We start from the raw sequence: 27,841 nt of genomic DNA, 5'->3' as shown, positions 1-27,841 counted from the left end.
GCTTAAGATTAAGTGACTATCAAGTCATCAAGCAACAAAAAGGGCTCAGATGTCACAGCTGTTTCTGTTTTTACTATTTAACATAACGTTTATGGCCCTTGAATACAAAAGGTACAGAGGATTGGATAACAATGAATTCCAATAATTTACATGGGAAAAGAAGCAAGGACTAGAGCTAAACATGGTGTATTTAGAGTGCGTGTGTAAGTGTCTTACAGTCATGGTCGTGCTGTAAACGGGGTTGTCTTCTACGTAGATTTTCTCTCTATGCCGGAATTTATTCTTCACCAGGTAGAGCAGAGGGTCACACACTTGTTGCTGGTTGATGCCGATGATGGAGTGAGCCATAGAGAACACCTTCACCACGTACGCTGTGATCCTGACATTGAGGTAGCCTCAGATTAGCCAACATTTAGTCACTCACCTATGATCTAACGTACACTGTTTTTCAGACAAAGTGGTATAAATTAGTTTTCTCCAGTAGTTCATTTTATCCATGGACGTATTTACTCTTTTTTTTTTGTCCAGTGTACCTTAAAATCCACCTTGTTGGATAAACCCAACTCTTGGGTTCTTAAAAAAAGAAATTCAATGTCACCAATGAAACTGAAATACTCTTAGCTCGTGAGTTGAGAGAGTTGATTAGAAACGGAAAATGTAATATTTAGGTAGTACCATGTGCTTGCTCCTGTGCCCCTGTATGGCGGGTAAGAGCCATCACTCCTTCTGTATGCCAGCTGGTTCTCATAGCCTGAAAACAACACAAAAGAATTCAAAGAAAAGATGCTAGGATTGAGAAAGTTTGACTTGCACTGTGAAAAAATAATTTGTTCCAAAATCATCCATCTTTCTGTCCAGTTAGCTAACAAACCATCTAACTACCGAAGAGGCTATAGTTCATCTTTGAAATAAACTGATTATCAGGCTTCACGTCTGTCTGCTCGGTTGTGTGTTGGTGCTTGTTTTTTTTTTGTTTGTTTGATTTCTCTGATTTCTACTAATGCAGACCAGCATTAATAGACTCGTATATTCGAATGCAGAGTTACTGGCACTGAGAAAAAATGTTAAGGCTGGTATACGCCATCTGATTCCACCGGAGCTAAGGCGGAAGTACCGGATCTTTTTAAACCACCTATCCCTTCCGTTGTCATGGGGAATGAATTTACAACATCACTACGGCTCGTCAGTCCCAGCATCCTGATGCGTTTTTTCTCATTTCTGGTGATTTTAACCATGTTACCTTGGACACTATTCTTGCTTCTTTTCACCAGTATGTCAGCTGTCACACAAGGAAAAATAGGACAATAGACCTCTTGTATGCAAATATTAATGATGCATACTCAGTCTCCCCGCTTCCTCCTCTTGGTAAATCTGATCATAACCTGGTCCACCTGAAGCCCACATACACTCCACTTGTGAAGAGGCAAATTGAAACAACTAGGCAGATCAGGAGGTGGTCTCCTGAAGATGAGGATGCACTCAGAGACTGCTTTGCCAACAGACTGGAGTGTATCGGTGGATTCATATGAGGAGGACCTTGAGGGGGCAGTGGGGTGATTGACTGACTATTTGAACTTTTGTGTGGACAAGGTGGTGCCTGGTAAAACAGTGAAGTGTTTTGCAAACAACAAACCATGGATTACTTCTGAGGTGAAGAAATTCCTGAATAAGAAGAAGAGGGCGTTTGCGAGCAAAAACGGTGAGGTGTTGAGAGATGTGCAGAAGGAGGTGAAGATCTGCCTAAAGGGGGCACATGAGGCATACAGCAAGAAGCTGGAGAAGCGGGTGAGTAACAACAGCATGCTGGAGGTCTGGAATGGTATGAAAACCATTATAGGCTGTAGCGGCAAGGGTAGTGTGGGTTGTCTGGATCTACAGAAAGCCGAGGAGCTGAACACTTTTTTTAATCGTTTCAGTTCCCTCATGACCACTGGCTCCACCCCACATCCCTCCTCTGCTCCTCCTGACCATCACCATCCTGCTCCTCCTGCACATGGCTCTCTTTCGTACGGTGGCCGAGAGGTGCAAACCAAATTTACAAGCGACAAAACACTTATACAACCTCCAAGACAAATTTACAAGCGACAAAACACTTATACAACCTCCAAGACAAATTTACAAGCGACAAAACACTTTTACAAGTCCGAAAACACTTTTACAAATCCTAATTTAACCGGAAAGGGAATGTCCCAACTCCGGGGTTGAACCGGAAGTGACAACGAGGAGCGGCTAATGCACTCTGTCGGTCTGATCTGCAACATTTAAACACTCTAAAGACCGACCACACGAAAACCAAAACCGCGTCAGTCGGTTCATATGTTACCCACAAAACGGGCAAAACATCACCGTGGTATACTGAGATTTAATATTATTGTTTTAAGTGTTATACCAAGGCTTGTTCCAAGTTAAATGTACAAGTATACTGTGGACAGTAATTATTACAATGTTATATTGTTGTTATACGGTTTCTCCAGTAGAGGGCGCACGAGCGTAATGTTACCTACTGAATGTTACTGTTGTGAGAGAACCACAGAAGAAGCGGTACCTAAAAGATATGTGCTTGGTGGTTGTGTACGTGCTTCAGTAAAAACAACTGAACTAAACTTGAGATGTTGTGCAAAGTTATTTGGGCCACGATGCAACAATCACCCGCTCGCTTGGTTCACCATTAACAACAACGAAAAGTTGCATTAGCCGCTCCTCGTTGTCACTTCCGGTTATACCCCGGAGTTGGGACATTCCCTTTCCGGTTAAATTTGGATTTGTAAAAGTGTTTTCGGACTTGTAAAAGTGTTTTGTCGCTTGTAAATTTGTCTTGGAGGTTGTAAAAGTGTTTTGCATTATGTAAATTTGGATTTTGGGTTTGTAAAAGTGTTTTTGGACTTGTAAAAGTGTTTTATCGCTTGTAAATTTGTCTTGGAGGTTGTAAAAGTGTTTTGCATTATGTAAATTTGGTTTGCACCTCTCGGCCACCGTACTTTCGCTCTCACGTACGCTCACCACTCCCACCTCGACCCCATTGCTTCCCACCATTACAGCAGTCCAGGTGACAACTGAGTTGCTACATCTACACCCTAGGAAGGCCGCAGGTCCGGACCAAGTCTGTCCAAGGCTCTTGAGGGCTTGTGCTGCTGAGCTTGGAGGACCTCTACAGCAGGTCTATAACCTGATTCTGCATCTGGGGCGAGTACCCTCACTGTGGAAAACATCTTGCATTGTTCCAGTTCCAAAGAAGAGTCGTCCTCGGGAGCTGAATGACTACAGGCCAGTTGCGCTTACATCGCACGTGATGAAGATACTGGAGCGTCTGGTCCTGCGGTTCTTTCAACCTCAGGTGCAGCTGGTGAGGGATCCTCTCCAATTCGCCTATCAGAAGAAGGTGGGAGTTGAAGATGCTGTCCTCTACCTTTTACACCGTGCCCTCGCATACCTGGATGTTGGGGGGTGCATGGTGAGGATGCTATTCGTCGACTTCTCCAGTGCTTTTAATACGATTCATCCCAGCCTTCTCCAAGAGAAACTTAACATCATGGCTGTGGACCCCTACCTCGTTAACTGGATTACGGACTACTTGACCAACAGGTCACAGTTTGTTCGAGTCAGTGGGGGGCAGGTCCTCAACACTGACCTGCAGCATTGGAGCACCTCAGGGTACGGTGCTGTCGCCCTTCCTCTTCACCTTCTATACTTCAGACTTTCGGTACAACTCAGATACATGCCACATGCAGAAGTTCTCTGACGACACTGCAATTGTGGCATGTATCGGGGGGGAGAAGAGGGTGAATATAGGGACCTGGTGAAAGACTTTGTGGGGTGGTGTCAGCGGAACAACCTTCAGCTGAACACCGCTAAAACAAAGGAGGTGGTGCTGGACTTTCGCTGGGCACCCCCCTCTCTGCAGCCCATCACAATTAATGGATTGGCTGTTGAGATAGTTTCCACCTACAGGTACTTGGGGCTGCAGCTGGACAACAAACTGAGCTGGTCAGCAAACATGGACTCTGTGTACAAGAAGGGGCACAGCAGAATGTACTTTCTTAGAAGGCTGTCGTCATTCAGGGTCTGTTCTAAGTTATTGTAAATGTTCTACCAATCTATTGTGTCCAGTGTCCTCTTTTATGCTGTTGTGTGCTGGGGGGGGGGGGGGGGGGGGGGGGGGGGGGGGCAGCGCTAAGAAAAAGGACATCCAGAGGCTGAACAGGCTAATGTGTAAAGCTTGCTCTGTGGTTGGACTGAGTCTGGACTCTGTGGAGAAGGTGGTGGAGCAGAGGATGCTCTCTAAATTCAGGGCCATCCTGTCCAATCAGAGCCACCCCCTGAATTCGGTCTTCTCCCGTCAGAGGAGCACCATGAACTCCAGACTCCTGTCACTGGGGTGCTCCACTGAGAGACTGAAGAACTCTTTTGTCCCGCGTGCCATCAGGCTGTATAATGCAGCCATTTCAGGAAGGAGCAGGAGAGGAGCACTGGAGATGTCCTGAGCATTGTTTTGCTGTGTCTTGATAACTTCCACATTTCAGTGTTTTATTAATTATTTATTTATTTATTGCATTTTATTTTTTATGTGTACTCTATCTTTTATCCTTGTTCTGTGTCTGTGTGGATGTGAGCAACAGACTGCTGTAATTTCCCTCGGGATTAATAAAGTACCTTGATCTTGATCATCTATCCGCCCATCCATCCATCCATCCGTCCATCCATCAATCATCCATCCGTCCATCCATCAATCATCCATCCGTCCGTCCATCCATCCATCCATCCATCCATCCATCCATCCAGCCATCCATCCATCCATCCATTCATCCATCCATCCATCCATCCATCCATCCATCCATCCAAATATCCATTGATTCCATCCATCATCGATCCGTCCATCCATCAATCATCCATCCGTCCATCCATCCATCCATCCATCCGTCCATCCATCCATCCATCCATCCATCCAAATATCCATTGATTCCATCCATCCATCCATCCATCCATGTATCTATCCGTCCATCCGTCCGTCCATCCGTCTGTCCGTCCATCCATCCATGTATCCATCCGTCTGTCCATCCATCTGTCCATCCATGCGTCCGTCCGTTCCTCCATCTGTCCGTCCATCCATCCATGTACCCATCCACCCATCCATCCAAATATCCATTGATCCATCCATCCATCCATCCATCCATCCATCCATCCATCAGCTAACCCTTTGTTCAGCTATGTATCCAACAATCCAGCCATCCTTTTTTCCACATACACCACAAAATTAATACATTTATTTATGCCCATCCAGTTTACCTATTTTATTAATTTCATTTTCTAGTAGATATCCTGTTTGACTTGTAACAAATCCACTTATTCATGTGTTCTCTCTCTGTTTCACCTCTCCTGATGTATCGGATAGCCTCAGCCTTGCGTTGCACTCCTACACTCTCCCAGCTGTTGCTTCGGTCCAGGTACAGGGTGGAAATGAGTGGAAGAGTGATGGAGGCCAAGTTCTGCTCCACACAGCCACCAGGCATTCGGATCAGAGACGCCAGAGAGTCCTCGCTGATTGAGTTATCAATGCTGTCTGCCAACACACTGCCTGGAAAGAAAGGAAGAGGAGGAATTAGGAATCAGTCATATCACTGAAGTTAATTTTTAATCCTTATCGGCTGTTGGTCACTGACGGAGAGGTAACCTACCTCTGACATTGATGAATGTCTCTGGCACAGAGTTTGGCACAACTGACTCCAGTTCAGGCTTGCCACTATGAACTGTCTGTGTTCCTGCAGAGGATGGAAACATGATGACAACATAATGACATTTTTGTAGTTTTTTGTACTTCTGTTTACTTTCTTAAAGGTGCATCATCTGTTGCTCATGTTAAGATTCTAAGATCTTGATAGGGTCAACAAGGCTTCATGTAGACTTCAAACTTATAGAATTTCAAGTCAGACACCAAACCGAGGTGGACTATAAAGTATAAATAGTATAGTAGTATAGTATAGTATAAATAAATAGGAAAAAAAAAGCTTGTGACTCATAATGAATGGAGAGACAGACAGACAGCAAAATCCCATTTTTGGAAACTCGCTGAATCAACTCAAGCTGAGTGGGAAGAATGGAATGAATGAAATCTTATAAATTTGGCATATTGAGATACGACTGATAGGACATAATAGAAAATCACCACAATCTTCTTACCTCCCTCAACAGATGGGTTCAACACTACACTCCAAACTTCAGTCTTCTGCACTCCATCCAACTGATAGGACATAATAGAAAATCATTAGTCATTGTAAAGACACTTAAAAATACACAGACGTCAAATTATTGTGCCATTCAAGTAAGGAAGCACAGTTTTGTTTATTACAAGCTTTACTGCTGTCATCAACATCCACCCCTTCATTATCAACAGTTACTCACCACCACTCGCAGAAATTTCTGGATGCGATCTCCTCCCACCATGTCTCTGGCAGCCACCATTACCTCCAGAGGAAGCTTCCCCACCACCAACGGTACGATAGTGTAAGGCACCGCCACCGAAGAACCAGCCCTCAGGGTCACTTCCTGTGTGTGTCTGTCCTTGAAAGCAATGCTACACATGCCTTCCGTCTTCATCAGCACCACCCTTACCTGAACAGAAACCAGTCACGAAAAGGTCAGCAATGACAGAAATACTGGAGAAATAGATTATCTTCTATTTAAGGAAAAGGACATAAAAAAGACGATTTTCTTACATGCAGGTCATCATAGCCGTAGTTATGGACCACAACCTTGATCTCCACCTGTTCGTTCCTCGCCACTGAATGCGGCAGTTTCAGGTCCACAAAGAAACGTTTCCATGCTCTGACATTGTAAGGCTCCGCAACACAGAAACCTACAGATATGGAGGACTTTGTGAGGAATTTGGTCATCCTTTAGTCAAATTCCTCAGCCTTTAACCAACCTTAAATTTAGTAAAATGTGTGTTTCTTTGCTTTTACATTCCTAGCAATGCATTTATGAAGCCACAATAAAAGTTTATTTATTCCCTGCATAGTTGAGAAACTGACATGACGTTGTTTAAATGAATGTCAACAAGCTTGCTGGCAAGCTTTAATTTTCCTGTATACACGAGTAGAATTTATAGTTTTTCAAATAGTCCTTGGACAACAATTCAAGTAATTTCTGATTTGAATCAACAATTGTTGGTGGTTCATGTAAGACTTTGCAGTTCTTTGTTCAATTTGCACCATCAAGATGAATGAAATAGTTATTTTAAAGACAAGACCCTTGTGCTCCAAGCAAGAAAGATGCCACTCAATGAAGGACCGAGGATCCTGACCCATCACTATACACTCCAGTGAGCAGTGTTTCCTAACACATCTCTGGGGGTCATTAGGTGGAAACCTCCCTTCAACGGCGCTTCGCCTATTTAGTCCCACAACACCTCCAGGAGGTTAGGATGAACTCTGGCATTCCAGATTCACCCCCTGTAGTGCCAGTTCACACTGCTCCTACACAATCCAACCAGCACTGCCACGTTCAGCTGATCCAGGCCCGTTTAGGAGACGCTCCAGGTAGTGACCAGATGCTACCAGTTAGCTAGTGCAAGATGCTCTAGCTAGCTAACCTTGTGCCAACTGTTAAAAAGTGACAAAGAAACTATACATGTAGACCAGGGGTGGGTGTCAAACTTATTTTAGTCCAGGTTCCACATTCAGCCCAATTTGATCTCCAGTGGACCAGACCAGCAAAACCACAGTATAATAACTTATAAATAACCACAACTCTAAATTTTTCCTTTGTTTTAGTGCAAAAATGTTCACATTTAGGGAATTATCTTGTTACAAAACATCATGAACAACCTGAAATTTCTTATGAAAAATAAGTTCAATTTCAACAACACTCAGCCTCAGTTTATCATTTCCACATTACAACTTCCAGATCACAGAGTGTCTACAAAGGAACACAACATTTAGTCATCTGGAACTGAATGATACAGTATTTTATTTTATGATCAAAAAAAAAGATGAAAAATAACAAAACAAGACAAAATATTAGAAAAACAAGACACAAAACGACAAAAACGAGAAACAAAATGACAAAATAATGAGACAAATGACAGGCAATAAAAAAGGGACAAAAAATTGGACAAAAAAGTTACAAAGCAACAAAAAATGACAAAAGAGAGAAACAAAGCGAATAAAATTAGATTAACAACACAAGCGAGACAAAAACCACAAAATGATAAAAACGATACACAAAAACAATGAATAAAGCACAACACAAAATGACAAAAATAAGACAAAAAACACAAATGAGACAAAAAGGAAACACAAAAAGACAAAAACGAGAAACAAAATGACAAAAACGTGAGACAAACAACAAAAGATGACAAAAAAGACAAAAAACAACACAAACAAGACAAAATATCCCAAGAACGAGACACAAAACGACAAAAGAACAATGAACAATCTAATATTTTACTATATGATCAAAACAACTTGTCATGGTCTAGAAATTATTTTAAATTTATAGTTTTACTAATTTACAATCTGCAGTTAATGTCTTCTCTGGAATTTTTACACTTTGAGGGCCGGATCTGACCCTCTGGAGGACCGCTTTTGGCCCGCGGGCCTCATGTTGGACACCCCTGATACAGACTCTCCAAAACTGCTAGTGCTAACTCTAAATGCTAATGCTAGCTGCAAGACAGTGGGGCAGTGGTGGCGCAACGGTTGTCTCTGGACTACGGATCAGAAGGTCAGAGGTTCAAGCCCCGATGTGGCCACTGTTGGGCCCTTGAGCAAGGCCCTTAACCCTTCCTGCTCCAGGGGCGCTGTACCGCGGCTGACCCATCACTCTCCCCCAATTGGGGAGAGATGCGAAAATCTGAATTTCCCCTCGTGGGATTAATAAGGGATAATAATAATAATAATAACAAACTTACCACTGACAAAGAAACTACACAGTTCAAATAATATACAAATAATCCTCAAAATGGGTTGTTCATTGTCTAATATTGCCTGATCATTGTCAGTATTAGGTACCTATACTCCTACACCACCCTCCTCCTCCTCCTCCTACCTGTCTGAGGTGATGAACTGACTGCCAGAACTCCCCACTCTGTGATGCTGTCAGGTAAGATGGTGTCCACGTTCTTAGACGCCAACCTGTTGGATCAAATTCATAGTGTTGTTATTACCAGCAAATAGGCCCAACGACAAAACCACAGCTTATTTTTAAAGACTGTAACATTTCCGTTGAATTCAAGTCAAATCTGCCGTTTATTTATTTAGCCCAATAAAGTGTAAAAATTTGAGTTTTTAAGTTTCAGCAATGAACTTGTAAAACATTAAATTGGTTATAAATGGTAATGGCATCTTTGCAGTTTAAGTCCACGGATGTATTTCACAATACAATAAAGGAAAACAGCTTACACACAGTGAAGGAATTTGCACTAGCATCGAACATGACACATACATGTGACACATATATGTGCACACTTGAATGTACACAGATCAATGTCATACTGATGTTCTGAATTTAGAGCTGTTTGCTCAGTGAGTATCACTGACCAAATGGCATGACGCAGGTCACACAGTGAAATGTCCTGTCCTTTAGTACATATCAGTGTGCTGTGAGTGAATGGATTTGGAAAAACCAGTGGAGAAATATTGCCTCACTCGTTCTCTGCATCACCTGTTAAGAACAACTTGTTTACTGGGCTGCTCCTTGTGTGAAAGTGACTAATGGAGCCAAACAAACTGATTCACATCTTGCCAGTAAAGCATATCACTTCTGAAAGCAATGAACTTCAATTCAGATCTTCTCACTGATCCCCATACAGCACAAAAGCATCTGGAAAATACACTGTGACAAAAAGCAATCTAAGTAAATAACATCCTATATTTAGGATTAATTATTCTTACTTTACAAATTCCAAAGCAAACAATCCTGTTATGCTTTTTTAAGTTACCTTGTCTTTTTTTTCTTGCTTTATTATTCATTTTTTAGGTCAGTTTATTCTAATGTAGATAGGGGAACTAAACTACATAAAAAATATTTGATATTTTCAGGTTTATAAAGTGCACAAGCACATGTTTACCGCATACCTTACTGACTCTTTGAAGTTTCACTGTTTATATCAGGTCTTTTCTGGTCTGAAGTAAGATGTTGTGTTGTAGTGGCCTTTTTGCTAGTATTTTATGTATTGATACAAGCAAAAACACCAGACACTGCTTTGCTTTAATAACCCCCAGAAGTTCAATTTTAGTGTGTGCTTATTGGAAATCATTTCTGTCACCAGCTAGACAAACACTATTCTCTGCCTTTACACTGTGATCAATTGAATCTAACGTGATTTATATGCAGGTGGAAACACATTCTCAAAGCTTACATTTAGGAGAAATCTTTCTGCATGGATTGCTTGCATTCTGATGTGTGTTAACCTAGGGTTTGCTTTGTCTCTGCACTGTTTCAAGCACATAATTCAGTCTGCACTGCAGTCCTTGTCTCTGCTAACTCCTTTATTTGTCTGTGTAGATTCCCGGTCATCCTGAACGCTTCGGTAGAAGACAATTAGACTTCAATTTGATTCTAGAAAATGTTTCATCCAAGATTCCTCTTCAGTTCTGGAGCCTCAGTATCAAATCTGGAAAAGCCTCTTTGATGAACTGTCTTTGAGAACCTAAAAGAAGCTAAAACGTCCACCATTGGATCATCATGGCCTGGATGACTGGGAATCTACACACACACACACACAGGGTGTAAATGGTGGGGAAACCATTTGATTGGTGAAACCATTTTAAAGATGCTGCAAAAAAAGTATCTAAGATGTGGCATCGCAGGCCACCTCTAACCCTGGCTGTTCCACTTTGAAGGAAGCCATCTATGTTACACTGGTCCGTCATCACTGGACTATTAGCCATGTGTATATTTGGGGCTGTGAATAAGTTCCTGGGACTCCCAAACAATCAGTTAGAATTGAGGAAGGCTCTTGAATGAGAGATAAAAGAACCAAAGAGAAGCCCAGCTACCTTCTACTGAAGCACTCCCATCTATTTCCACCTCCCAGGATGTTTGAAATTAACTAGCTCATATGATGTCAACTGACTATGCCTGAAGACAAAAGTGTTAGAGTTCCTCTCTGCTAAAACACCCCCTTTGTGTATCAAAGTTTGAACAAGTTAAAGCTTAAAATGGCGTTAAAGCAACTCTACACCTGTGCTTATACTCTGGAATGCCGAGTATGCAAAAAACACGATATCAGGGTGGAAAACTTTTCAAAGCTTTAATAGCTGTTCTGAACTACCAGTCAAAGCTGGGGCAAAAAGTGCTAAAATGCAGACGGGCAGGATGGAATAATCCTAATTCGAAAACAAGAAAAGCACAGAGAGCGCAGGACTCCGCCAAGGCAGACAAATGTACGCCGATGATCACATAACTCTGCCGCGTTCCTTGGCGGAGCAATAAGCACAATCTCTCTCAGTCTCCAGTGAAATGTGTTCAGTGGGGTTAGCCCTATATATAACCTTAACCCTAACTCTGTGAAAAAAGAAAAAACAAGAGCTTTCAGATTGTTTGACCATTTGACCAACATTTCGGTTTAAGCATGCTGGCATATTTTCCCAGCAGCCCAACTTCCGTGGTCTATTTGTGTTTTTGCAGATGTATTTGCCTTGCATATGCACTATGTGGCTTTACTTTCATGCTGATTCCTACAAGGTTTGCTTTTTTAATAACTGGTTTGCTGTACAGGGATCAAGAAATCCACATTTCTTGATTTCTTGATCAAATCTAAACACTAAAGATCCTCCCTAAGTAAGCTAATGATGTAAATATAATCTTTCACTCACCCATTGCTGTCTGCCTGGCTGGGCAAGTTAACATCATCCATCCACAGCCAAGACTCATAGAACTTGGATCGCAGATACACTTCAGTCTCATCCAGGTACTCCCACTCTTCTTCCTCCTCTTCTTCCTCCATTGCCTCTCTCGCCATTCCCAACAGTATGTCCTCTTCTGCCATTTTGTTTACATTTGTATACATGTACAGTTCAGGTCCAGGTAGTCCTGGCGGTCCTGGTTGTCCAGGTATTGCTCCAAGTGTACGTCCCCAATCTATTTGAATACATCCATATGTGATTAGTAGGTAAATAGAAGAAAATTCAAGTTAGGTACAGATTTTTTCTCACCAAAACTCTATATGTGTAAGTCTGCCCCTGAGGTCCAACAGACGTCTTGGGTGTGCTTCGTCCTTCTTGATACATTCGCAATGCTAATTTCGGGAATTATTTTTATGTGTTAACTTGCACGAATTCTTCCTTCTTTTCTTTCTTGACACATTGTTGCATTTTGTGGCACTATTTATGAATCAGTGAAAAAGTCTGAAGCCACTGGTAGGAATGTGAATCACTCCAACATGCTACCAGGGCTCCAAAACTTGCTCTAAATGAAAAGTCTTGGTATTTGGCATTAATGTATCGAACACTTTGGTTTGTGATAAAAGCCAATCGTTAGTCTCAACTGTACTAATGTGTTGAGCAGGGTTAGTTAGCAAAGGTTTGCCTGCTAAAACCTGGTGAACATGATAAATATAGCACTAAATTTAAAAGCATTGTGTTAAAAAGTTTCAAGATATCCAGCTAACTGTGTATAACAGCTAACTAAACCTTTGCAGCTAACTGGATACACAGTTGATAAAGCTGAGGTGCAGTAATTACCAAAGTTATATCGGGAGAGCGTTATTTTCTCTCGTCTGGAAGTATGACTGACAGTCCAGGGTTGAGAGGAGGTGGTGGGAGCTGCAGTTGTGGTTGGTGGGGTGGTGGGAATCTCTGTGTCAAACACCTGGTCCCTGTAAGTGGCGCAGCAGTATCGGAAAGCTCGGATGCATTCCCAGCCCTCAGTGATGTAGAGGGAACGTCGCGTGCAGGAATACGGCATCGGGATCTCCCTGAGGCCGTCTTTACAGCAGCGATGCTGCAGCTTCTCCTTGTAGAGGCTCTCTGAAGGCACAAGGACAAGAGACGAGCAACCAGTCATCAGAAAGAAACCCAACCCTCAGAACTCTTTTTTTCTTTTTCTAAATCAACAGTTGATAAAAGTCCAATGTCATTATACATTGCACTTGTAACTGCTAGTGCAGAACCTCAATAGAATCATTGTCAAATCTGCCAGTTTCGTTCAGCTGTTTAGCTTCTTTTGTATTTAAGAGCACATTTAATAAAGGACTGAAATGCCAGACAAAGTTGGTGAAGAGTGGGTGAAGAAAATTACAAATTTAGCAGAAAAAAAGACAAATGTTTGTTTCTAGACATGGAAAAGACTCTTCCAGACCAAATGCAAATAAATATTAAGCACTAGTGTGTAAAACAGCAACTGCTTTCTAACACAACGGTCTCATAACATTTCCATGTCAGCTTGCTGTGGGTTCTTCTCCCCTGAAGCTTGTCAATTAATCCAATGAATTATTATTATTATTATTATGAGATCACTATACACAACAAGTCAGCCTAAAGGTAGAAAGCACTGAAAGATGTGCAGAAATTATATACCGACTAATCTCAGTTAGTGCAAATCACCCGTCAGGTGGGAGAAGTGCTCATCCCGCTTGTTCTTGGCTAAACAAATCATGATGAGGGGACACTCACCCAGCTGAGCTTTACGCTTCAACAGTTCAGCAGAGCGTCTCCTTCTGGTACTGCCTGGACACTGCAGGGCTGCGGAGATGAGAGGAAAAACAGGAAAAACTAAACAAAAACCCTTACACAAGGTTTCATTGTTTCATTGCACTGGTTGTGCTTTTGTCTAACAGATGAGCAACAGCAAATGGTGACTTAAAAAAAGAGTTGGACAACCAGTGTTACCTTGGAATGATATTTAGGATTCAATGGACAAGATGCACAATTATAAACAGATTCATCACAGCTTTTTAGAACAGTTTTATCATTCTGTGGTACCCATACTGTTTCAGTTTTTATCCAAGAGCTGTCCAATCCATTTCCCCCCTACACATACAACAGATACACTATGTGGAATAAAGAACTGAGTCTTGCACTGGACTGCACTTTATCACCCATCCTACTGCTCATGTGCACTAAGACTGTTTACATATTTATATCTTTTAAGTATTTTTAAAAAAATTTTATTTGTACATAGTGTGCCTTTTTCTATTTTTTTATATATAACTGGGAGTCACCAATTGTAATTTCGCTGTGGGGAAACACAATGACAATAAAGATTCTTGATTCTCAATGTGTTCCTAACCCCTAAGCCCAACGCGCACAAGGAAGATATGTTGTAGTGGCTCAAAAATTGCTATAAAAGCAAGCAACAGTCCAAGAAAACACATATTTAGGTTAAGATGAGTTCCTTTTTGACACGAGATATGGGTTTTGCTCTTTCAATCATTGGTCGCTTTTAATGTAAATCTCTTGTGAATATAGGTTGTAACCCTACACTATAAATGAAGTATCAGCTTCGTACCAGACTTTTCAGAAGTGAATATCACCTATATTTAACATACATAAAACAATATTCAGTATTAGGCACAAACCAACATATTAAGAGATTAGTTGGTTTGTATATTATTCTCCACCCAAAGCGACTCCAGGATCGCCTCGCTTTCAGCAAACACACAGTGCAAACACGGCCTTGAGCTGCTACAAGGGGAAAACTGGATTCAAAGTGTTGACAGCTACTTCCTAATGAAAGCTAGTTTATGATGTTTTTCAATGTTCACTATAGGGTTTTTTTGTGTGTTTCTTTACTGGTGTTGCTATGTATAGGCGCACCAGTCAAGAAAACAACTAAATCATTATTTTTTTTTTTTTTCCATTTTGATTTTATTTAACCTTTACTTAACCAGGAGAGATCCTGTTGATATTAAGAACCTCTTTTTCAAGAGAGTCCTGGCCAAGATAGGCAGCAGCAAAAATTTTTTAAACTTTAAACTTTATTTTTATTTTTATTTTTTCTGTTAAAAAATTTTGCCACCCTTGTATATATTGTAAATAAAGCTGCTGTAACAATGTAAATTTCCCCTGGAGTGGGGAGAAATAAAGAACTTTATCTTATCTTATCTTATACAAAACACAGTTATGAAATTACACAGTTAAAACGTGATTAAAATACGGAGGAAAAAAAACAATAATAAGAAGAAGAATTAAAATCATTAAAATCACCAGTATTACAGTACATGATGATTCCTGTGAACTACTCTGTGTTTTGCTCAGTAGCCTGACTGGAGAATCTAAAACAAGTAGGTATCTGCCTTCACATGTAAACACGTTAACAGCATGTACAATGGTGTCAACTCGGGAAGTTGCTCGAGTGAGAAACGGCTGAAATTCTCCAAACAGAACAGACAGCTGTTCCATGCTCATACATACTTTGTCTGGTTGTAGTTTTGAACCCGGTACTGGAGGAGTAAAGCAGTCCTGCATCTGAAAACACCCCCTTAGCATCTCGGCCTCCCCCATGGGTGCAGCCAATGTCTCCGTGCTCCACCACGTCCCAAACCTGAGCAGAAGGTTAATCAAGAATGAGGTGACATGACTTTATATTTTAAAATGATGCCTGTTCGGGTTAGACTTATTAAACCCACTGCATTCCAGTGTGTATTAAATCATGTCAATTAAAAACTGACTTTTAGAAGTATTGTGCATATTCACAAAGAAGGCATTAGTTCTTGTTGTTGCTATTTGCTTCTATGGCAACAAAATGCGGCACAATGTGGAAAATGGAGAATCTGAGAAAAATGTGGAGATTGTTTTATGAGTAAAGTCAATTCTATTTTAAACCCTTCTATCGATGATAGAAGTTGTCCTCATGATGATAAGTTCTTGAGGACAACTTATCAACCCTAACCCTCTCAGATAGAAATTCACGCACCTTCCTCTGTGTGAGTCTGTCCTTGTTGAGAAGATACATAGCGTTGTCCACAGCCACCAGGCTGACTTTTGCACCCGGGTCACCTCTGATCTGAAACCTGAAGCTCTTCCCAGGCGCATAGTCTCTGCGAATGCCGTCCACTGGCCCGACTTTGAGCTGTAAGAGAAAATGAACACAGCAATAAACCAAACTTTTAATTACCCTGTTGGTTTGTACAACTTTTCTTGCTTCATACCACACACCACTTGCCACATACAACAACAACAACAAAAAAAAAATGCAAACGGTCAAACAATAAAGATGAGAGGAGTCAAAATTTGCTCACAATGATACAGTCATGTCTTCACAAAAGCAACAGTGGACTATGTTTGGATGCTCTGCAGAGTATCCATCATCAGGAAATACGTCCCACCAAGTGAAACAGTAATGACTGCAGTCTGTGCGCTTCATTGTTGGTTTCAGCCTTTCCATGAGACTTGTTGATTGCCAGGAAAGTTCACAGTGTTGGCCATTCAATTCATTCATTCAAATTCATTCCAGAGTTACGAGTGAAAAGTGAAACGTTGTCAGATATGGAACAGTCACTCTGTCTGCCACCTTAGACACTGAGTTGAACACTCACCCCTCCAACACAGGAATCTGCCACATCTATCCAGATGGAGTCTGACACCACCTCTTCGAGTGCAAGCCAGGGAATACTGTAGAATGCCACAAAGCGAAACGATGGCATCATCTCTGGTGTGACTGACAGTCCAACACTGGTGACCACTTGGCCAGTGACATTCATGCGCTCAGCAGTTATGATTTTGCCTTTATTGAGCACCTGGCAGAGTTTTGAAGAGAAAGACAGCATTTAATTCAGAGTTGGTTTCATTCAGCTTTATCTTCTGATTTCCAGGTGTAAAACTTGTGTGTCTCACAAGGTAGGTGATGTGTTTGACAAATTCTCTTTGTGTCTGCTCAGCAAGAGATATGCTGAGCTTCAGGGACAGTCTGTCTCCTACAGACACTGTGTTGGTTCCTGTGGAGATGTACAAGTAGTTTCTTTGTCGCGAGGTGAAAGTCACGTAGGGCTGAACAGTGATTTGTTGTTTGGCCTGCTGCTCAGGTCTGAGGCCAGCCTGTGTGCTCTCTGCCTGCAAAGCAGATGAAATACAAAACATTTGAAAGTTTGTGGCAGTTTTGTCTTCATAAACCCAAAACTGGATGTCCCATTGTCCCACAGCCAGCATCATAAGCAGATAACATAAAGCACCAAAAATCAACAATACAAACTTGTGACATTAAAAAAATCTCAGTCAAGAATACTTTTAACGGTAACAAAACAATATAACCCTAACTAATTTGCTCATCAGAGCTCTAATGTGCTTATCAGTCATCAGAGCTGTTCCTAACTAACTTTCTGCGGATTACCAGTCAAACAATCTACTAATCATTTCAGCTCTACACTAACACAATGTTCAGTCCAACGGAGCTCCTATCACTGGATCACATCCACTGATGGGAGCTCTGTTGGAGTAAAGGCAGCATGCAGTCCTACTAACAGTGATGGTCTGTGCACGCTGATCGCTGGGCATGTTGATGGAGGCTCTGGCGATGCCGGAGGAGACGACCAACGGTGTCTCCAGCAAATTCAGCTTGACTGGTACGTTGCGGGCCGGGGAGCCATCATGGTGGCTCACTTGGATCTGGATGGGATGGCCAGAATTCATCTCTGTGACTTGACGCATTTTATTTCACCAACACTTGTATTCAAAAATGACACATGAAGATCCTTACTGTGAAGTCCAAAGGCAGGCCTGGTTTGAAGTACTTTGGCATGTCTTTGAAGAATACGATATAAGGAGACTCTACGATTTTAATCCCAGTCTTTTCGGCCTCAACCAGATCACTTCCTGTTAAAACAAACGTGAAACGGGAGTTTAGAACTTCCCGTGGCCATTCACTAGAATAATTTCATAAACACAGAATCGAAATTGCATATTTGCGAATTTGCAATAATATAAAGGGTTAGATAACCCTATCTGAACAGAAAAGAAAATGACTAAACTTGTGGTGAATTTGGGTGAACCCTACTTGAGGTTAGTTCTGGACTGTTTCAAGTAAGACATTGTACAAACTTTGAGTCATTTTTGGGACATCTAAAACTACTTTTTACCCAAACGCCAGCAACATGTCCCACATTTCCTAAAAGTATGACGCATTGCAAAGTCCAAGTTTCTGATGAGTTTGGTTTACCCAGAGGGCCGAAGGGCATGTTGATACACTTTTGACTTCAGGCCACATTGTGTAATTACACAGATAACACAATAGATACTGGCATATAATAGATACTGACATAATTAAGACATACTGGAGAGTTGGTCTTTCCAGGCTGTGGCACAAAGAAGTACAAAGCAAACTCAACAAGCTGAACATTAACTGATAGAATCACAGGCAGCAAGACAGCACGATTAAAACCACAGCAGTAAACAGGCCAAGTCCCAGTTTGTTTAAAATTTTCACAGAGATTTTTCATAGATTTATGTGCATTTTGAGATTACTTACTTTGATCAGTCATTGTCAGTCATGATTAGTATGTCACAATAGGTCAACCTTCCCTATCGTGACATACATCTACATTCTGAGTAGCACGAAGCTCTTACCTGTGCTGGTGAGCACAGAAACTTTGACATACACAGAGTTGCCCACCAAAGATCTGATGTTGGGATAAGCTCTCTTGAGCTCCTCCATACTCAGTGTGACAGTTCCCCCATCCAGCTGCAGAAAACACACAATAAAAATGGTTCTTTTAATTACAAAGTATCTGACAGAAATACAGTGGTGGAAAAAATGGATTAGGGTTAACTAACCCATGCATTTGTGAAACATTGCATTAATAATCAATCTTACATCTTCAAGCACAGTCACAACCAAAATACTAAACAATTCCTAAAAAAAATATAAAAAACTTACAATTGATTGGCTCCATAAAAATACACAAGAAATGTTGAGTACTGGGTCATTTTGGTTCCAGTGATCCACTAAAGAACGTCGTGCTTTTTATTAAAAGACACAGTTTTTGTTGCTGTGCAATTTTTGTGCCAACAAAAATACATACAAATACACCGTGTCAAGCACGGTGGAGGCAGTATCATGGTTTGGGGATGCATGAGTGCTGCTGGTGTTGGTCATCTTACTGTCTGTGATGGCTCATTGAACTCTGTCAAGTATTGTGACATTCTCCAAGCCCACATGCTCCCTTCTACAAGGCAGGATTAGAGCTCTACTGTGTGCTAATGGCAGGACTACTAAATATTAATATAATAATATTAATTAATATCCGCCAAGGAACACAGCAGAGTTATGTGACGATTGGCGTACGTGAATCTGTCTATGCACAACATTTCTCGAAAACAGACCAACTGATTTGGATGAAATTTCCAGGAAAGGTCAGAAATGACTCAAGGACCAAGTGATTAGATTTTGGCAGTGATGCCAGATATAGTCTGGATCCATCGATTTGTTAAAGATTTCTGTATCATTGCCAGATAGCGGCACAGCGTCACTGTAACCATGACAACAAGTGAACACAACATCAGCTGATTGTGATCCTACTACAAATCCACCGCTGAGGACTTATCAGGGCTTATCTGTCATAAATGATACAAGGAACAACTGATTAATTTGTGGGGGTGTTTCAGAATCTCATCAATTCCCGCCGCCCACTACATATTTAGGTCACGTGATTCAGTATCCGTACATAACGTACACATGCAGAACACACACCTGTGCTCAGGGCAAGGTTTTGTTTGTGGGTACATCTATATTACAAGGTCACATTTATGCTGCCGTGATTTCTGATCATCAGTATTATTATTATTATTATTATTATTATTATTATTACTATTATTACTATTATTATTATTATTATTATTATTATTATTATTATTATTATTATTATTATTATTATTATTATTATTATTATTATTATAAAATGCTGCATTTCTACAATATATGCTGCATTTCTGATAATGTCATATGGAGGAATGAGTAGCCTTGGCGGAGGACTACGCTCTCTGAGTACTTTACTTGTTTGATGATGTGATTTTTTAATTTAGTTTTTGTTCAATTTTGAACACATTCTGTTATTTGTTGACTTTGATAATGACAATGTTGAGAACTGACATACTGAAACTGTCAAGAATTTAGTTTTGTTAGTTTTTCTTGTAAATAATAAACAAAAAAAAATCATTTGTATCTGTTTGTATCTGTCTAATGCAGCCACACCTTTTGAAATACAAAAAAGATTTTTCCACAAATACTTTATGATAATATTTGAGATTGTGTGCCAAAAACTTTTTTCCACTATGGTATAAGTATTTAGCTTGACCAATTATTACAATTCTGATGAAAAGCGCTTGGCTGGAGGTCTTCTTTTTTATGTTTTCCACTTCATAATATCCCTGCCAACAAAGACTGTGGGGTTTTCTTTAGTCAAAGTAGATAAATGAGCAAACTAATAGCTGGAAGTTTTATAGGTTGGTTCTGGCACTACAGCCAGAGAAAGGGTAACCCTAACCCTAATACATAAACTCTGAACTTTTCTAATACGTACGTTAAACTTGTTTAAGTGGTTTCAATGGTTTTCTATTGACACTTTCTGCTAGTCTTCAAGCTTTTACTTGTATCGCTTGTACTCCATAAAACTGGTCTTTAGGTCAACAAACACCTTGTAACATCAACCTTGGGGTAGGATTTTTTTTAAAGTCTAACTTTCTATTTGGTTGTTCAGTAATAACATTTTTCTAAATCTTAAGTGAATCAGTGTGGATCTCACAAACAGTTAATGTCCAGCTCTGCACCATTGCTGCATCCTGGGCTTAGCTCAGCCAGCCACAAGATGACTCTGATTGGTTTCAAGAAAAAAAGTAGCACAGTAATGTTCACTTGGCACCGAATACAAAAAAGTAAAACAGTAAAAAAAATACTAATCAGAGGGAATGTCAAAGTGAAGCAGAATAGTTATGACCTAGCTCAGAAATGCTGCAGTCAATATAAACAACCGCAAATCAGAGCGAGCTGACAGCTGCTGATTTCAGGTTGAACTTACATTTGACACCTGCTTCACTGACGGTAATCTATTCATCTCTTTGTTGACCTTTACTCCAAACACAACGTAGGCCTTTCCCTGGACCGGCTCCCCATACAGGTACCTGGAACACAGCCACAAAAATCGCTAGTTGGCAGTCAATGGTCTTTATTCATTCTTAAAGTTCCTCTCCTGCAACTGTTTATTTCATCAAAGTGTAAGCATGTGTTTCTTCTCATGGTCATGGAATGAGGATTGGAGTTCTTTGCAACACCCTGACTATTTTAAGAGGCTGTTTTTAGGTTTAGATGTAGTCTCAGTTATAATTGGAAAAGGTTTTGGGTTAAACATAGGACCAGATTAGCAGGATTTTAGAGGTAATTGTCAACTGAAGTGACATTTTAACAGCAAGGGGTGTTCAGGTTTAGTTTAGGTAAATGAATATGGCTAAAAGGACTCATGAAATTACAGAAAGTAAGTGTGTTTGTTTGTGTATTTGTGTGTATTGAACCAACCGGGCTGAGATGTCTACCACCAGTTCACTGTCATCCAGGCTGAGGAAGGACTTTCTGGGCATCAAGGTAACGTTGAAGGCAGGCAGCACTGAAAAAACATGTATTACATTAGCTATATAGATAAAGCTATAGCCATTTCCAGCTGTGACATTCAGAGAATACACAGAGAACCGTTTTTGATGCGTAAGCAAATTTGGAACTTTACCTACCATATTTCTTCACCTCAAACTGGGAGGTGAATGTGTTCTGCTGCCAGTGGTCAAACTTTGCAGTGAGAATCCACGTTCCTTCACTGTGGAACATTCAGTTATATCACAAAAAGTCCACAGAAAAGCAAACAAAACTGACTTTTAATCTTTTAGGTTCTGTGTGTATAGTTAAAATATATATGAAACTACAACTGCACACGTGGACAAAATTGTTGGTACCCCTCGGTTAATGAAAGAAAAACCCACAATGGTCACAGAAATTATTTGAATCTGACAAAAGTAATAATAAATAAAAATTCTATGAAAATAAACCAATGAAAATCAGGCATTGCTTTTGAACCGTGGTTTAACAGAATTATTTTTAAAAAATTAACTCATGAAACAGGCCTGGACAAAAATGATGGTACCCTTAACTTAATATTTTGTTGCACAACCTTTTGAGGCAATCACTGCAATCAAACCATTTGTGTAACTGTCAGTGAGACTTCTGCACCTCTCAGCAGGTATTCTGGTCCACTCCTCATCAGCAGACTGCTCCAGTTGTCTCAGGTTTGAAGGTTCCTTCTCCAGACGCCATGTTTCAGCTCCTTCCACAGATGTTCAATAGGATTTAGATCAGGGCTCATAGAGGCCACTTCAGAATAGTCCAATGTTTTCCTCTTAGCCATTCTTGGCTGTTTTTAGCTGTGTGTGTTTTGGCTCATTATCCTGTTGCAAGACCCATGACCTGCAACTGAGACCAAGCTTTCTGACACTGGGCAGCACATTTCTCTCTAGAATACCTTGATAGTCATGAGATTTCATTGTACCCTGCACAGATTCCAGACACCCTGTACCAGATGCAGCAAAGCAGCCCAGAACATAACAGAACCTCCTCCATGTTCCACAGTAGGACAGTGTTCTTTTCTTCATATGCTTCATTTCTGCATCTGTGAACATAGAGCTGATGTGCCAAAAAGTTCCAGTTTTGTCTGGTCTGTCCATAGGACATTCTCCCAGAAGCTTTACGGTTTGTCAACATGCAGTTTGGCAAATTCCAGTCTGGCTTTTTTATGATTTGTTTTCAACAATGGTGTCCTCCTTGGTCGTCTCCCATGAAGTCCACTTTGGCTCAAACAACAACGGATGGTTCGATCTGACACTGATGTACCTTGACCTTGGAGTTCACCTTTAATGTCTTTAGAGGTTGTTCTGGGCTCTTTTGTTACCATTCCTATTATCCGTCTCTTCCATTTGTCGTCAGGTGGCCACGTCCAGGGAGGTTGGCTACAGTCCCATGGATCTTAAATTTCTGAATAATATGTGCAGCTGTAGTCACAGGAACATCAAGCTGCTTGGAGATGGTCTTCTAGCCTTTACCTTTAACATGCTGGTCTATAATTTTCTTTCTAATCTCCTGAGACAACTCTCTCCTTGGCTTCCTCTGGTCCATGTTTAGTGTGGTTCACACCATGTCACCAAACAGCACAGTGACTACTGTAACCCTATAAATAGGCCGACTGACTGATTACAAGTTTGTAGACACCTGTGATTCTAATTAGAGGACATACCTTGATTGAACATGTCCCTACGGTCACATTATTTTCAGTCTTTTCTAGGGGTACCATCATTTTTGTCCAGGCCTGCTTCATGAGTTTATTTTTAAAAATAATTCTGTTGAATCACAGTTCAAAGCAATGTCTGATTTTCATTAGTTAATTTTCATAGAATTTTTATTTATTATTACTTTTGTCAGATTCAAATTATTTCTGTGACCATTGTGAGTTTTTCTTTCATTAACCGAGGGGTACCAACTATTTTGTCCAAATGTGTAGCAGCTCATCAATGATCCCCTGGGAAATGCCTCTAAAAGCCTCGGATGCTGCAGTTTCTCATATTAGAGATGATGTTGATGTCAAAATTTAAAACAGAAAATCTTTAAATCCTTTCAAGTAAACTTGTTTATTCCATATCTGGTTTCCAAAATCTGAAATTTTAATTTATACTGAAAGAAAAGTATCATTCTATTACAACAACTGAAATTACACCATTTAAACAACGTAAAAGATGTCTGCAGACTGACAATTGTAGTGATGGTAAGAATCATGGTTTGGTCCTGGGCTTTACTCTAATTTATTGCCCTTTCATACCTAAGAAACACTGTCCCTACATTGCATAGAGTCAGTCTTGGTGACAGCGACATCACATGTTGAAGAGTCTGTTTTGCTGTTCCTCAGTACTCTAAATGTGGCTCCACAGACAGAGTCTCAGAGAAGTATTCAGAAAAGTGTGCATTTATAACACATTGCACAACTTGGACTGGGGCAGATAGCAGCCTTAAATAAACGTGTTTGTGACCAGCGACCAATATGACCATCAGAACTTACAGGGTGAAGTAGGGGTGTTATGATATACCCAGCGGTATTGATTGGACCTGTGATATTTTTTGGTCCATGAAGAGTTGATATAATGGCAATAACACACGTATTGTAATGATACTGTAAACAGAAAAGCACCAGTGGCTATGTGGTTGACATTCAGACATAGTAGATGGATTCATTTGACACTGCATTGCCAGCACATGTTAGGCTTTGTGGGGTTTTTTTGGTTTTCAGTTTGTTTGGTTGTCCCTTTGCTTTCCATTAATTGTTCTTTTTACACATCTTTGTACTACTGTGATAACGGACTCTCTGTCTTCCTACTCTTATACTTTTAGTGGAATGGAAAGAGAAAAAACATGATAAAGTTTTTTTTTTCTTTGCATATCGTGGTCATACCATTACTGTGAATTCTTTTGGCCGCAAAAATCATGGAGAGAAAATCTGCTGTGGTGAACTCTCTGTTTGAAATATTGACTTCATAACACTCAACATTTGATGCTGCCAACACTCAAGGATTTACAATCACAATTTCTTTATTACATCATTGTTGCACTGCCTGCTCTACGTGCCTTTTTAATTGCCCCCTGCCTGGGGACAAAGGAAGTTTTCTGAATCTGAATAACTCTGAGACTGTGGTGGTTAAACTTTCGTGAGTAGGTCTCTAGGAAGTTGAAAGATGAGTCAAACAAGCTGATCTTACTTGACGATTTCAGAGAGAGGAAACGTGTCCGCAAAGACGCCGTCAGGAGTTTTGGTCCTGGAGATGTGTTTAACCACCACACCATCTGGATTCTACACAGACAAAGCTGTGAGTTAACTGACAAATGAATCACACAGAAATGCTACCACGATGCATCATTCTGAAAAAGACATTTTGTAGATCCACCTCCAGCTGATCTAAAACTTCAAATGCCACCTTGTTATTCAGACATGACTTTGGCATTCCCATTTTTTTAAATCTGAGGATTAAAGTAAGATTTTAAACTTACAATGAATAATTTGTCATTTGTTTACCTGGATGTCTATTGTGATGGAGCTGTCAAAGGCCTTAAAGGACGGAGAGGACACAAAGGCTCTAAATCGAACTAGTGAAGGAAGAACACTTAAAATGAAAGACCACACCAACAGTATAAAGACCAAATAATCAGACTTTTTGCATCAAAGTGAAGTTTAAAGTGGTTTCAATCAGAACACTCCCCGTGGTAACTCATACTCAAGGGGTTATTTTTGGACCCATGTCTTTAAGCGTCATTCATGGAAACATTTTAAATCGTCTGTTCTCACCAGTATCTCCATGGTTGTAGATGGGCTTGTCTGTCTGGATGAAGAGGTAGCCAGAGTGAAAGGACACCATCAGTACTCTCTCCTCAGAGTGGAAACTGTCAAAGTTCACTTTCAGATACACAAATTTGTTGTTTTTTTCATCGCGATTCAAATTATCTGAGGAAAGCTGAAGAGAACATGGGGACACAAGAAAACCATGATAATTAGGATCAGTCCTGATGAGGACAGCTGATCTTGAGCGTTCTCTCGGTCTTGTCAGTATTTCGACAATTATTACAATTGCAATATCTGACATAAAGAAATCGATAAGAATGGAGAGGGATTAGAAATAGTATCCTTCTCCTTGCTCAGATTGTGGAAAAATGATTTAACTGCTAGGGAGATGGTCAATTAAATTTTGCATGAGCACAAACTTTAACTGACAGGTTTTCCAATTAGATATGGCAATTGTAATTGTTTCAAATTTTATTTTAGCCACGATGAACAAAAATCCAATTCAAACGGTAATTTGACATTGATCATGGACAGTTTTATGTATTTTCAAGAAGCCATATTGCAAAGAAATATGTATGCAACCCTAAATCCATATTCAAAGGAACACTTCAACCTAGGAGTGGAGACCTTGATTCTGCAATGTTCCTTTTATAACTGTTTGAGCCGATGACTGTAAGTCAATACCAGGTAACAAATAAGACATGTTTAATGCACACTCTTCAAAGTTATGACCCTGGATACTCACCTGTATAGTCTTCAGAGCCTGAAAGTTGTTTTCTAGATTGAGTGTGACAGATTCCAGGAGGAGCAGGGCAGTTCTGCTGATGTCCCAGATGGAGACGGAGACAGTGACGGGTTTGGACAGACCGTCGGCCTGTAAGTAAATGTTCTCCTGACTGTCTGTCCTCAGCAGGTCTGAAGCCAGGAGGGTGAACCTGCAGGCAGAGAAACCCCATAACATGAGGCATGGTGAGAAGGTGAGAATTAAACCATTCTCAAACTCTACTGACTCGAATCCTCACCATGAGGTCTACCGCATTGGTACCGCTACCACAGTCTGCATTACTACTGTTAACATATGCTGATATTCCACGACTGCTGCCGATAGTACTGCTAATATTATTATTTGTGAAGATGTAACTGTGGGTACAGTTACATCTTCAACGAGCACAATATGATAATCTAATTCACTCTGGGTTTTATGGAAAGCTCTATGTAATGTGACATAGATTGCAGGCGCCGTACAATTGGTACAGTTCTTAACATAGACAGAAGACTCTTTTAGAGTGCAGCACATTACCTGAACATGCAAAAATCAGAGCCTAATAATAAATAAACACTAACATAGTGCAGGGCAGTACTTCCGCTAGCAGAGTGGGAAATGTTTTAAAATGAGTATTTAGATCTTTGGAAGACATTTCATATAATGGATTGAAAAAAAAACAGATTAAAATTCAAGTACAGGAAGATCTGATGAATTATGAGATGCTAGATCTATCATTTACAACAGAGGTTTGACAAAATTGAGAGTTAAAAATTACCTATCCATCAAATACAAGTACAATTTGGTTTCATTTTGGTTGCTGCATTGATGTCTTTAAGATCAGGCATTTGTTTAGAAATGGTACCTTGGTGAAGAATTAATGCTGCTCTTTTGGTTTCCTAAGCTGCAAATAAATGGCAAAACATTAATTTCAGTCGTGACACAGTGCTGGAAAGGAAAGCAGAAATAAAATAAACATGCTTTATTATAACTAGCATGTGCTTTACTATAACTATTGGTGTTGTGTGTCACAGGGAAAAGAGCTTCTGTATGACAACATTTCAACAATAACAGGAGGAGGTTGAAAAATGTAGCAGTGCTCGTGTGGAGTTGCATATGTAGCAAATAGCCAGTCGTGACATAAATTAATATACCAGACACAGTCTACCCTGTTGTTTATCCTTTAAATCATCATTGAGGGTTTTGGGGGATCAAGCTGTCCCATCAGGATATTTCTGACAGGGTTACTCACTTGTGGCGATCCACATATCTGTCGAAAGACTCAAATCTGGGGAAATAATCAGAAATAACTGAAACTATCACAGAAAAAAGGTTGGAAGTGTCTATACTGATTGATCTCTGTGCACACATACCTGAAACGCAGGGGAATTCTGTAATGAACACAGCTTGATTAGTAACTAAAGCTTCAAAGACGTAAAGTATCCTGGCAGCATGAAGAAACTGGACAAGTAAAACAGCTGAAGGGCTTACCTCCTTGAATTTTGAAACTGGCCATGTGACTTGCAGAGAAGCATGAGAAACAAAATGCTGTGCAGCTTCCACCGAACCATGTCGACTGCCTGGAGTCTCTGTGGACTGCTGTGGCCACGGGTGACGATCAACTACTAAAACAGACTCCAAACCCTCGTAATGTTAAATCATGAAGGGGAGGGCTCAGTTTCTGATCAATAACAGGGAGCGCAAACAAACAAAAACAACAAGAACAAGGGGTCAAAGTCTTTTTAACAGATGACAGAATGTTAAATGATAAAGATTGTTCTGTTCTTTTCGGC

General features: G+C 40.4%; 1 protein-coding gene across 2 annotated transcripts; it reads right to left on the bottom strand.

Moving 5' to 3' along the window:
• Window positions 1-27,840, bottom strand: LOC111568333 (A.superbus venom factor 2-like). Of its 2 annotated transcripts, none has more exons than XM_055009884.1 (29): window positions 27,540-27,840; window positions 27,422-27,439; window positions 27,301-27,336; window positions 26,914-26,952; window positions 26,031-26,220; window positions 25,292-25,325; window positions 25,022-25,092; window positions 24,708-24,799; window positions 21,648-21,730; window positions 21,439-21,526; window positions 20,945-21,047; window positions 18,498-18,612; window positions 17,632-17,747; window positions 17,397-17,540; window positions 16,773-16,988; window positions 16,475-16,675; window positions 15,853-16,008; window positions 15,351-15,480; window positions 13,611-13,679; window positions 12,681-12,965; window positions 11,814-12,078; window positions 9,043-9,128; window positions 6,711-6,850; window positions 6,397-6,606; window positions 6,175-6,235; window positions 5,673-5,756; window positions 5,369-5,572; window positions 676-751; window positions 1-379 (listed from the first exon to the last, which is right to left on the bottom strand). In XM_055009884.1, the coding sequence occupies exons 1-29, from the start codon at window positions 27,617-27,619 to the stop codon at window positions 46-48; spliced, it is 3,726 nt and encodes a 1,241-aa protein (XP_054865859.1). In that variant the 5' UTR covers window positions 27,620-27,840; the 3' UTR covers window positions 1-45. The 2 variants fall into 2 exon arrangements, with proteins under 2 accessions (XP_054865859.1, XP_054865858.1); XM_055009883.1 differs by having other exon boundaries at window positions 2-379; window positions 25,292-25,457; window positions 27,540-27,828.
• Window position 27,841: the final 1 nt, after the last annotated feature.

The sequence above is a fragment of the Amphiprion ocellaris genome, chromosome 4 (genome assembly GCF_022539595.1).
Source record: "Amphiprion ocellaris isolate individual 3 ecotype Okinawa chromosome 4, ASM2253959v1, whole genome shotgun sequence".
In the NCBI taxonomy this organism is placed as follows: Eukaryota; Metazoa; Chordata; class Actinopteri; family Pomacentridae; genus Amphiprion; species Amphiprion ocellaris.
This window is presented reverse-complemented; position numbering and strand designations above follow the sequence as displayed.